At 45.1% G+C, this 12,442-nt stretch overlaps 1 protein-coding gene across 2 annotated transcripts in view; it reads left to right on the top strand.

The window, feature by feature from the left end:
* The first annotated feature begins 3,979 nt into the window (after window positions 1–3,979).
* Window positions 3,980–12,442, top strand: part of VIRMA (vir like m6A methyltransferase associated) — a 43,664-nt gene continuing 35,201 nt past the window's right edge. For both annotated transcript variants that reach the window (XM_032787221.2, XM_032787220.2), the window contains exons 1-3: window positions 3,980–4,084; window positions 11,543–11,658; window positions 11,898–11,984. In XM_032787221.2, coding sequence (XP_032643112.1) covers window positions 4,022–4,084; window positions 11,543–11,658; window positions 11,898–11,984 — 266 coding nt within the window. In that variant the 5' untranslated portion in view covers window positions 3,980–4,021. The remainder of the gene's footprint in view (window positions 4,085–11,542; window positions 11,659–11,897; window positions 11,985–12,442) is intronic.

Below are 12,442 nucleotides of genomic sequence, written 5' to 3'. Positions count from 1 at the left end.
GAGTTAGCAGGAAAGCTGTTTCCTCCATAGCTTGGAGAAACAAAAGACCCAGAGTACCCAATTCCCGCCCCTGACTTTTAAAAAATCCAGTTCTCTGATTGGTCCTCTGGTCAGGTGTTTGGTTCCCTTTGTTCACCCTTTACAGGTAAAAGAAAATTAACCCTTACCTTACCTATCTACTTATGACACACCCTTGTCCACATGTTTAACCCCTTCAAAGAATTCTAATAGGTTAGTGAGGCATGATTTTCCTTTACAAAAGCTGTTTTGACTTTTCCCCAACAAATCATGTTTATCTAGGTGTCTGATAATTCTGTTGTTTACTATAGTTTCAACCAATTTGCCTACTACTGAAGTTAGGTTTACTAGCTTCTAATTCTCAGGATCGCCTCTGGAATTCTTTTTTTTTAAAAATCAGCATTACATTAGCTATCCTCCAGTCATCTGGTACGGAGGCTGAATTAAGCAATATGTTACATACCACAGTTAGTAACTCTGCAATATTATATTTCAGTTCCTTCAGAACTCTTGGGTGAATACCACCTTGTCCTGGTGACTGTTTCATTTATCAATTTGTTCTAAAACCTCTTTTATTGACAACTCAGTCTAGGACAATGCCTCAATTTGTCACCTAAGAAATGACTCAGATGTGGGAATCTCGCTCTCATATTATGCAGCAAAGAGTAAAAAATTCATTCAGCTTGTCCACAATTGCCTTGTCTTTCTTGAATGTTCCTTCAGCACTTCGTTTTCCTGCTTCTGATCTACTTTAAAGAAATGTGCTTTTGTTTTTGTCTCTTTTGCTAGTTGTTCTTCACATTCTTCTTTGACCTGCCTAATTGTTTGTTTACACTTGACTTGCCAGAGTTAATGCTCCTTTCTATTTTCCTCAGTAGGATTTGACTTCCAATTTTAAAAGGATTCCTTTTTGCCTCTAACCATCTCTTGTACTCTGTTGTTTAGCCATGGTGGCATTTTTGTTTTTGGTCCTCTTATTTTTTTTTTATTTGGGGTATATATTTAATTTGAGACTCTATTACGGTGTTTTAAAATGTTTCCAGGCAGCTTGCAGGCATTTCACTGTTGTGACTGTTCCATTTAATTTCTGTTTAATTAGTTTCCTCATTTTGGTATAGTTCCCCTTTTCGAAGTTAAATACTAATGTGGTGGGCTTATTTGGTTTTCCCCTCCTTATCCCTACACGGATGTTAAATTATATACATTAAAGTTGCTGTCACTGAGTGGTTCAGCAATATGCACCTCGTGGACCAGATCCTGTGTGATACTTGGGGACTAAATCAAGAATTGCCTCTCCTCTTGTGGGAAATTAGCTGCTCTAAGAAGCAGTTATTAATGGTGTCTAGAAACTTTATCTCTGCATCCTGTCCTGACGTGACATGTACCCAGTCAATATGGGAATAGCTGAAATCCCTCATTTTTACTTAGTTTTCTGTTTTCATAATCACCATCGTCATCCCGTTCAGATGGTCAGTACTTACATGCTTATTATTCAAGCATGTAATTTCTGTCCATAGAGATTGTATGGTATAGTTTGATTCATTTCAGATTTTTACTATATTTGACACTGCTTTCTTTCACATATGGTGCCATTCCCCCCACCAGCATGACCTAGTCTGTCATTCCTATGTATGTTGTACCCTGCTATTACCATGTCCCATTGATTATCATCGCTCCACCAAATTTCTGTGATGCTTATTATATCAATATCCTCATTTAAAGTCAGGCACTGAAGTTCACCCATCTCAGTATCTAGACTTCTGGCATTTGTATGCAAACAGTTATAAAATTTGTCACTTTTTAGCTGTCTGCCTTTTTGTGACGTAACTGAATGGGACTCTTCTTCATTTGACTGTTTCTCTTCAGCTCTTACCTGTATTTTAACTACCTGTCCTCACCTCTTTACAGGGATATAGAACATTCCTGTTAATAAATCCTCCTCTAAGGGGTGTCTCTGTCTGAACCGTATGCTCATGGGTGGCGGGTGGAGCCCTCCTTTGGGGAGGCTAGCATTGGCTCTGCCCCCCCTTGGCCACAGGAGCCCTGAGCCGGCCAGAGCTCTGAGACCCCCTCTTTTCCCCACAGTTGGAGTCTCTCCCCCGCTAGGCTGGAGGAGCCCTGAGCCAGGCAAAGCCCCCTTCACCCCCCCCCATGGCCAGAAAGTGCCCCCCAGCGTTTGCCCCCCCCCCACCTGCCCGGAGCAGCTCCCAACTAGTCAAAGCCCTGAGCCCCCCTGCCCACAGTCCTAGCCCAGTTGCTGCTGCGTTTCCCCTCCCCAGACCCCAAGCCACCTGGAGAAAAGTGTGCATCCCGTAACGCTCCTCTGGAAGCTTTGCTATGCCCCATGCAGGTTCCGGGGTGGTTAAGAAGGCAATATGTGCTACTCATCTTTCTGGGTTCATCAGTAATCAACCCAGGAAGCTGAATAGCAAATACCACCGCCTCAGCCGCTCCAGAGCCTGCATGGGGCATAATAAATGAAAAACTTCACTCCCAAACCAGGGTCCGGCAGCAGCACCAAGGGAGGCTCTGCCTCCCCTAGCCTATTATACCTGCTACCCATGCATGTGCTTCTCTCCACTTGTTATCTTTCCCCCAGTGATTAGTTTAAAAACTCCTCTACCTTTTTAATTGTACATGCCAACAATCTGGTTCCATTTCGGTTTAGGTAGAGCCTATCCTCCTTTTGTGGGATCCTCCTTTCCCAAAAGGTTCCCCAGTTCCTAATAAACCTAAGTCCGTCCTCCAAATACTATAGTCTCATCCATGCATGAAAACCCTGCAGTTCTGCCTGTCTACACTAGCCGTGTGGGGAATTGGAAACAGTTTCAGAGAATGTGACTACTGAGGTTCTGAACTTTAATCTCTTACCTAGCAGCCTAATTTGACCTTCAGGACCTCCCGCCTGCCTTTCCCTATGTTATTTGGTACCTTCATGTACCATGACCTCCAGCTCTTCCCCAGCACTGCACATAACACTGTCTAGATCAGGGGTTCTCAAACTGGGGCTCAAGACCCCTCAGGGGGTCATGAGGGTATTACATGGGGGAGTCACGAGCTGTCAATCTCCGCCCCAAACCCCCCTTTGCCTCCAGCATTTATAATGGTGCTGAATATATAAAAAAGTGTTTTTAATTTGTAAGGGGGGGGGATCACACTCCGAGGCTTCCTATGTGAAAGGGTCACCAGTACAAAAGTTTGAGAACTACTGATCTAGATGCCTTGAGGTAGCCACAACCTTTGCACCCAACAAGCAAATCACAATGTGGTTCTCTCAGTCACACAAACTCAACTAGTTGTATTTCTAATAATCAAGTCCCCCACTACTGTTACCTCTTAATAACAGGAGTCCCCTTCCGGAGAGGTTGTCTAGTGGGAGACCATACCATGACAACATCTGGAAGGAGAATCCTAAGTAAGTGATCATTCCCCTCTGCTCCCGTTCAATGTTCTCTCTCGCCTTAAATAAACCCTCCTATGAAATTCTATGGTGCTGAAGGCAATATGAACACAGCTGATGGGCCCCGCCTGCACTACGGCGCTCAGTGCACACAGCCGGTGGAGTCGCACAAATGCAACCGGCACATTTCTCTCGCCTCTACAGGTCATGGGCCGGTGTAACGACACAAACAGCATGTGCTCCCGATTCCCTACTTTAGTGTCGGTACACCGGCCGCGCTGTGCCCGCGCAAGGAGCTCAGCCGGCAGAGCTGGCAGCGCGAGCCGCGGCGGGAGGGGGGGCGCGGCTCGCCGCACGATGCGTTGCTTTCCGCACCACCTGCTGCCGCGCGCAGGGCCCCCGCCGACACTACACGCCGCCTCTCCCCGCAACGAGCGTTCCGTCCCTCCCTGCTCCTCACACTCACTCGGCCCCAACAGCAGTAGCGTGCGCATGCGCGCTCCAGGGAGACACTCAGGGAGGGGCTGGAGGGCGCAGGCACCGCGAGCGACCCTGGAAGCGCTTGTGTTCACCCGGAAGTGCTTCCGCTGCTACTGAGCAAAGATGGCGGCTGACACTGCAACGGAGCTGCTGTTTTTAGACACTTTCAAGCACCAGAGCGTGGAGGTACAGCTGCTCTCAGGAAAGGGAGAGGGAGGCAGAGAAATCCTCCCCTCTCCCCTGGGCCGGTCCGCTCAAGAGCGCGGGGACTCTGGCTGGGGCTAGGATTCGTGGGAGAGCGCAGGCGGGGGCGAGCCTCGGGGTGGGCTCTAGAAGGGCAGGGACAAGGACTGGGAGGGTGACGCTGCCTGTTCCAGATCCGGGTAGGGGGACCACAATGGCATAAGCATGCAGGGGAGACACCCCCAGTGCCCTCGTATCGCACGATGAAGCCCTGGCCTGGTTAGGTGCTTGATGCATTGTAGCTACAACAGGTGGATATTCCCTGCCCCCTAAACTTTAGCAAGGCTTGTGTGGCTTGTTGTGCAGGTGACTGGCAGCGTAGAAATGGGGTAAGTGTTAATGAGGAGGTAGCAGAGTAAGAAAATAGGAATTGATAGTGGAGGAAGTTAAAGGGGTAAATGGGAGAGGAATTATAAAAGGGACAGTTTGATAAGGTTATGTGAGTGAGGATGAGGGGAGAAGTCAGGAATAAGAGTGCTTTTCTGGAGCCTATGGTGCATTTCTCCTTTCCAGCAGTTAATGAGGAGATGGGAAATATTCATTTACGCTCATATGTCCTTTATGTACAGTAGGTGTAGTGTGGATGTAGCAAGCTCCCAGGCTCAGAGGGTAACCCTCCTTGTTGTTGCCACAGAAGCCCACTGTTGCAAAGATACTTTTGTTGCAGCAGAGAAATTTGTCAGTGATTGTGTCACCTAATGTGACACTTTGTGTGGGAGAGATGTATCTTTAAGCAAGCATGATGTTAAAAGTGAAATTGTCAGAAGTGGATCTGCAGGAAGTCATTGAGGCCGAGAATTTAACTAGATTCAAAAGAGATTGGACATTTGTATGGCTGTCACCTCGGTCTTAAAATAAAAGTGTTTGGTGTTTTCACGGTGGAAAGGGGTAAATAGCAGAGTTCCCCAAGGATCTGTAATGGGACCAGTGCTATTCAATATATTAATAAATGATCTGGGAAAAGGAATAAACAGTAAGGTGGTGAGTTTGCAGATGATGCAAAATTACTTAGGATAGATAAGTCCAATGCAGACTGTGAAAAGTTACGAGTGGATCTCACAAAACTAGGTGACTGGGCAACAAAGTGGCAGGGATGGTGTCCCAAGGCTCTGTTTGCCAGAAGCTGGGAATGAGTGATGGGATGAATCACTTGATGATTACCTGTTCTGTTCATTCCCTTTGAAGCACCTGGCATTGACCACTGCCGGGAGACAGGATACAGGGCTAGATGGATCTTTGGTCTGACCCAGTATGGCTGGTCTTATGTCTAGATGGAATTCAGTGTTGATAAATGGAAAGTAATGCACACTGGAAAACATAGTTCTAAATGTCTGTACAAAATGATGGGATCTAAATTAGCTGTTACCACTCAAACATATCTTGGAGTTACACTTGGAATAGTATGCTGACATGTTGAATACTGTTGAATACTGCTTGCAGTTCTTGTTGGCCCATTTAAAAATATATTAGAATTGGAAAAAGTACAGAGAAGGGCAACAAAAAATGATTAAGGGTATGGAACAGCTTCCATATGAGAAGAATTAAAAAGACTGGGATGACTAAGGGGAGATATGATAGAGGTTTATAAAATCATGAATGGTGTGGAGAAAGTGAATAAGGAAGTGCTTTTTACCCCTTCATGTGTGACCCCTGGTTCATGTGTCACCCAACAAAATCAACAGACAGCAGGTTTAAAACAAACATAAAGATATACTTCCAAACACAGTGCCCAATCAACATGTGGAACTCCTTTCCAGGGGACGTGTTGAAGGCCAAAAGTATAAATGGTTTGAAAAACAAATTAAATAAGTTCATGGAGGATAAGTCCATCAATGGCTATTAGCCAGGGAAACAGCATCATGCTCTGTGTCCCTAAACCTCTGATTGCCAGTAGCTGGGACTGGATGACGGGATGGATCGCTGAATAAAATGCCCTGTTGTGTTCATTTGTCCCTGAGGCTTCTGGCACAGTCTGCTGTCGAAAGACAGGATACTGCGCTAGATGAACCATTAGTCTGATCTGGTATTTCCATTTTTACATTCTTAATTAATAGTTTTTGGAAGTGATATTAAAACTTGTTTTAGGGATTAAGCCAGTCTCTAAGTATAAGAGATCAGGAGGAGACCTAATATGGGGGCAGATTATCCCACGTCTACCTGCTATGGTTTCTTGCACCTTCCTCTAAAGCATCTGGGACTGGCCACTGTCAGACAAAACCCTGAATTAGGTGGAGATCAAGTCTGATCTAGGTGGAGATCAAGTAGCATGGATACACCACCCACCACATTTTGTCTAATAACATGGACCATAGTGCAGCCTGGAAACTAGAGTCCTGCACTAGAGTCCTCAGCAGGCTTGCATTGGGGCAGCTAGCTTGTGCTGAAGCCAGTGCCACCCTGACTTCACTACTACTCTTGTTACCCGCCCTGGCCAGATTAAAACTAATGTGGGTATGCCTTCCTGCACTACAGTTATACTTTCGTTTGTGGTGTTGACATATCCTTAGACAGGCCCAACAGGCCTGTCTGAATTATGCTGGAGCTTTTTCTAACTCCCCAGAATAGCCTAGGATGGGGGAAGGCCCAAAGGAGGCTTAAAAGCATCTACCCTTTCCCCTTGCATGGTGGCAAATTCTGTACTGCGCCTCTTAGAAGTGTGGCACAGAATCTCATCCTGTGTTTTTAGTTGCTCATATGTGTAACTTTAAGCATGCGAGCACTTTTGTTGACTTCAGTAGGAGTGGGCATATGATTAATGTTATGCATGTGCTTAAGTGCTTTGTTGTCTTGGAATCTGAATGAGGGATGTCTCCACAGTATTAGCAGAAATGAAAGGACCAGATGAAAGATGTCTGTGTCATATATATATTTGTAAAACAAAGGAAAAATCTGTAAAGCAAACAACTTTTGTGATCTACTCTTCTTCATAAATTGTGAGCACTAAGAGCAACATCCCACTCCGTTGTCTTAATGGTGTTCATAGACCCATAGACTTTAAGCTAGAAGGGACCATCATGAACATCTAGTCTGACTTCCTGCACTTTGCAAGCCATGGAACCTCAGCCACCCTCTCCTGTAGTAGGCCCAAAACCTCTTGCTGAGTTATGGAAGTCCTCAAATCTTGATTTAAGACTTCAAGTGACAGAAAATTCACCATTTACTTTAGTTCAAACCAGCAAGTAACCCATGTCCCAGGCTGCAGAAGAAGGCAAGAAGCCCCCAGAGCACCTGTCAGTCTGATTTGGGAGAAAATTCCTTCCTGACCTCAATTATGATGATCAGTTAGACTAGGGGTTGGCAACCTATGGCACACGTGCCAAAGACAGCATGCGAGCCGATTTTTAATGGCATGCTGCTGCGGGCCGGGATTGCAGCGTGCCATTAAAAATCCGGTCCAGCCCGCTCTTCTCCGCCCTCTGCTCCTCCCACCCTCCACGGGGGGAGGGTGAAGAAGCTTGGTCCTACCGGCTCCCCCGCCTCTCCGTTGATCAGCTGATGGCCCTTGTGCTTGGATGGGGTCGGGAAGGAGCAGAGTCGGCATGCTCGCTGTTCCTGGTGGGGGCAGGGCCTTGGGGTAGGGGGGAGTGGAATAGGGGCATATCCCCTCCAACCCCCTGCCCTGACCCCCCCGCACACACCTCCCAGCCCTCTGCCCTGAGCATCCCCCCACACCCAGCCCTCTGCCCTGAGCCCTGACTCCCACCTCACACACCCAACCCTCTGCCCTGACCCCCCCACATGTCCCAGCCCTCTGCCCTGAGCCCTGTGCCCTGCACACCCCCCGGGCCCCTGCACTGAGCCCTGTACCCCCTTCATACACACCCAGCCTTCTGCTTGACTCCCCCACACCTCCCCCACGACCCCAGCCCTGACTCTATGACCCCACATACCCAGCCTTCCCACCCCCTGCACTGACACCTGCACCCCCCTCACATGCCCTCTACTCTGACTCTTGCGCCCCCCCACATACCAGGCCCCCCATGCACCCCCTACATCCTGACTCTTGCATCCTTCACGTTACCACCCCCACCTTGAGCACCAAATGGGAGCTCCTGCACCCCCACCCCCACATTTCCACCTGCACCCCTCGCACCAAATAGGAGCTGTCCAGGTAAGTGCCCCACACCCAAACCTTCTGCCCCAACCCTGAGCTCCCTCCCTCATTCTAGCTCCTGGCCAGACCTTTCACCCCAAGCCCTGTGCACAGTGCATCCCACCCTCAGCTTAGTGCAGAGAGATGAAGAGAATGGGCCAAAACCAGGGAGAAGGTAGGTACCCACTCTGTGTGGGCAGGGTCGGGACCCCAGACCGGCAGCGGGCTGAGCGGGTCCGGAAGCCGGGATCCTGGCTGTCAGGAGCCAGCGGATTGAACCCTTGAGCGGGAGTGGGCTGAGCTGCTCAGCCCACTGCTGGTCTGGGGTCCCGGCTGCTGCCCCTGCACAGCCTGCTGCCAGTCTGGGGTTCTGGCTGCCAGACCCTTCCCAGCTGGGGTCCCGGCCACAGGCCCCACTCAGCCCACTGCCAGCCTAGGTGAACAGAACCCCAGACCGGCAGCGGGCTGAGCGGGTCCGGAAGCTGGGATCTGGGCTGGCAGGAGCCAGCGGATGGAACCCTTGAGCGGGAGTGGGCTGAACTGCTCAGCCCACTGCTGGTCTGGGGTCCCAGCAGCCGGCCCCGCACAGTCTGCTGCTGGTCTGGGGTTCTGGCTGCTGGACCCTTGCTAGCCGGGGTCCTGGCCACAGGCCTCGCTCAGCCCGCTGCCGGCCTAGGTGAACAGAACCCCAGACGAGCAGCGGGCTGGCGACGTAAGATCAACATTTTAATTTTAAATGGAGCTTCTTAAACATTTTGAAAACCTTGTTTATTTTACAGTACAATAATAGTTTAGTTATATAATATATAGACTTGTAGAGAGACCTTCTAAAAAACATTAAAATGTATTACCGGCATATGAAACCTTAAATTAAAATGAATAAATGAAGATTCAGCACACCACTTCTGAAAGGTTGTCGATCCCTGAGTTAGACCATGAATATGTGGACAAGACACACCAGCCAGACACCTGGGAAGAATTCTCTGTTGTAATTCAGAACCCATCTCATCTAGTGTCCACCTCTGGCTGTTGGAGATATTTGCTAATAGCAGTCCTGATTGCCTATAACAGCATATGGGCCAATCTCATCAGACCATCTCCTCCATAAACTTATCAAGCTCAGTCTTGAAACAAGTTAGGTTTTTTGCCCCCACTACTCCCTTTGGAAGGCTGTTCCAGAACATCACTCCTCTGATGGTTAGAAACCTTCACCTAATTTCAGGCCTAAAGCTTGTTGATTTCCAGTTATGTCCATTTGTTCTTGTTCCAACATTGGTCATTAAGTTAATTAATGCCTTTCCTTCCCTGGAGTTTATCCCTCTGATGTATTTATAGAATGCAGTCCTATCACCCTTCAGCCTTCGTTTTGTCATGCTAAACAAGCCAAACTCCTTAAGTCTCCTCTTATAAAGTAGATTCTGCATTCCTCTGATCATCTTAGTAGCCCTTCTCTGCATCTGTTTCAGTTTGAATTCATCTTCTTAAATGTGGGAAACCAGAAATGCACACACTGTTCCAGATTAGGTCTCACCAGTGCTGTGTATTATGGTAACAACACTTCCCTATCTTTACTGGAAATACCTTTCCTGATTCATCCTAGGACTGCCTTAGCCTTTTTCACTGCTGTATCACGTTGGTAGCTCATAATCATCCTGAGATGGATCTGGGTACACTGGTCATTCTCCTCTGTCGCATCTTCAGCTTATAGCAAAAATTCTTATTGTTTGTCCCTAAGTGTGTGACCTTGCACTTTGCACTGTCATCTTAGTGCACCTTTGTATGTTAGTGTGGACTTTGTTAAAACAGCTCATAAAAATCATTCTTGTATCTAAAATAGTTCTTAAAAAAACATTTTAACAACGTGAGCTGCCCCTTCTCCATTGATGACACAGTTGTGTTTAGCTGAAAATGTTTATAAACAGTTTCCAAATACAATAGTGTCTGCAGTTTAGATAGGGCCCTAGTAGTAAGATGTTTAGTTAAATGTTCATAATCATTTAATCCTTGGCTTTTCTGATAAGACTTCCTACAAGGAATTCAATTATAGTAGTGGCTTTGTGCAGAATGGTTGTTCTCTAGAAACTTGAATGAAGCTATGAATTCGTTTCACATCGATTGCTGGAAAGTAAGCAGATACTAATGACCAGAGTTGGATTTGAACAGATGACATAATAGTGAATGATTTTGTATCCCATAAGCAATCTCATGAGCTATCTAGTTTCCCTTTGTTCCTGTTGTCTTAAAAATCTTTTAACTGCAGTTCCACTTCTTAGAATGTGTTGATAGGTTGTTAATTTATTGGCCGGCTAGTGGATATATAGTATTAAGCTGTTCGAATTAGAAATGTGATCATGAGCTTCAGGGAAAGTAACTGCTCATGTGTAAGAGAGACAGTTTAATTCCTTGCACATTTTCTGATATTTATGGATAAATATATATTTTCCTATTTTATAAATATGTTTCATGGGGATATATACAGTTTAGTGAAAGGAGACTTTCAATGATCAGTGTTTGCTGAGGCAGTATCTTTTACTTTGATAAACTCTGATTATTTTTCAGTTTCTAATACATTGGTAGCCATCACATCTCAGTTTTTGTTTATATCTTTCTTTGTGCAAACATATCTGAGTCCTGGTGTTTGAATGGCCTGAAAAGTCTCTGTCATCCCTGATTTATATGATGTCAGCAGAAATGTCTAAAGCATCTGAAAGTTTTCATGTGTTGCTGCAGAGGTAGAAAAGTCAGCACCAAGTAGTATCTTTGCATAGCTCTCACAAAATTCTGGCTGTAGTTTTTAATATCTCCAACAGTGTTAGCTGCTCTTAAAAAAAAATAAAATATCCTTCTGCTATCTAAAATTAGAACACATTTTATTTCTTCTACAATCATAAACTTGGCAGTGTTTAAAGTGGCACTGTCCAGTTGAAAATTAGTGAATTTTGAAAGTAACTTCAGTTCCTCTGTCAATTTTTGTCTTTACTATAATTTTCGAAATGTATCTCTCTCTTGTTGCTGTTTGAAAGGTCCTCACAAATAAAAAGGGAAATTATTCTGTAGGGGAAACAGTGAAACTTTCTATACACAAGCTTTCAAATGTACAAATTGGGAAAAAAAAAAGATTTTCTCAACCCTTTCAATTACATTAATCTTAGGTGTTGTCACAATAAGAAGTTAAAGAAATTATCAGGATTGTCCTTTTTAAGTTTGTGCTTTTTTAAATAGAGGGTACATAAACACATTGTCGTGTAAAGTAAAAACAATATAGTATTTTTCGAGCTTAATGACTTTTGTTTGCTCTTTGTTTTTAGCAAAGTACCAATATAGATGTAGTTCGTTTTCCATGTGTGGTTTACATAAATGAAGTACGTGTCATTCCTCCAGGAGTAAGAGCTCACACAAGTTTGCCTGACAATAGAGCTTATGGGTAAGTCTTTAAATATTCAGATGCCCATTCCTTGCATTTTGTTTGGGATGTGGGAATCAGAGTTAAAAACTGCAATATAGGAAGGTAGCCTGTGCTTATGCATTCACTGAGTATGCAATATATATATTTAATGTTTTCTTTCAGGTTTTAAACAATAACATCTTAGAGATTTCAGGTCTTATTTGTTTTGGTTAAGTGAAGCCTGACAGGATTAATTTTTACCTTTGTTCTATCACCAGAGAGACATCCCCACATACATTTCAGTTAGACCTGTTTTTCAACAATGTCAGCAAGCCAAGTGCTCCTGTTTTTGACAGGCTGGGAAGGTAAGAATTTGCGAATTCATGTACTTCATACATTCATGAGTTTTTTGCATAGCACTGAATGTTTTTGTGTAGAAGAATGTGCTGCCTTTACTGGTGTGTAGAAATGAGAAATTTCAACACAGTATTGTTAAATCTCCAGAGGAGTTTCTTATTTTTTAAAATAAAGATTTAGGGTCTGATAGTGATGAGTGGACATAATACTTACTTCATTGAGTAGCCCTGGTCTCTGTAATGGTACTGCTGAAGCTAATAAGTGTTATGGTTAGTAAAAAGTGTTTTTGGGCCCTACTTGTAAACACCATTAATAACAAAAGTTCACAATTTTTTGTTTGGAAGCATGTTTCTGTTCTGCCCACCATGACCCTACCCTGTTTGTGGATCTGTTTAAGATTTCTGTGAGTGGAGATGGCTCAGCAGAAAAGATAGTACAGCTTTAGAATTTATTTATTCTTGAAAAT

The sequence above is a fragment of the Chelonoidis abingdonii genome, chromosome 2 (genome assembly GCF_003597395.2).
Source record: "Chelonoidis abingdonii isolate Lonesome George chromosome 2, CheloAbing_2.0, whole genome shotgun sequence".
NCBI lineage: Eukaryota > Metazoa > Chordata > Testudines > Testudinidae > Chelonoidis > Chelonoidis abingdonii.
Note: the sequence above shows the minus strand (reverse complement) of the source record. Positions and strands in the feature narration are given on the sequence as shown.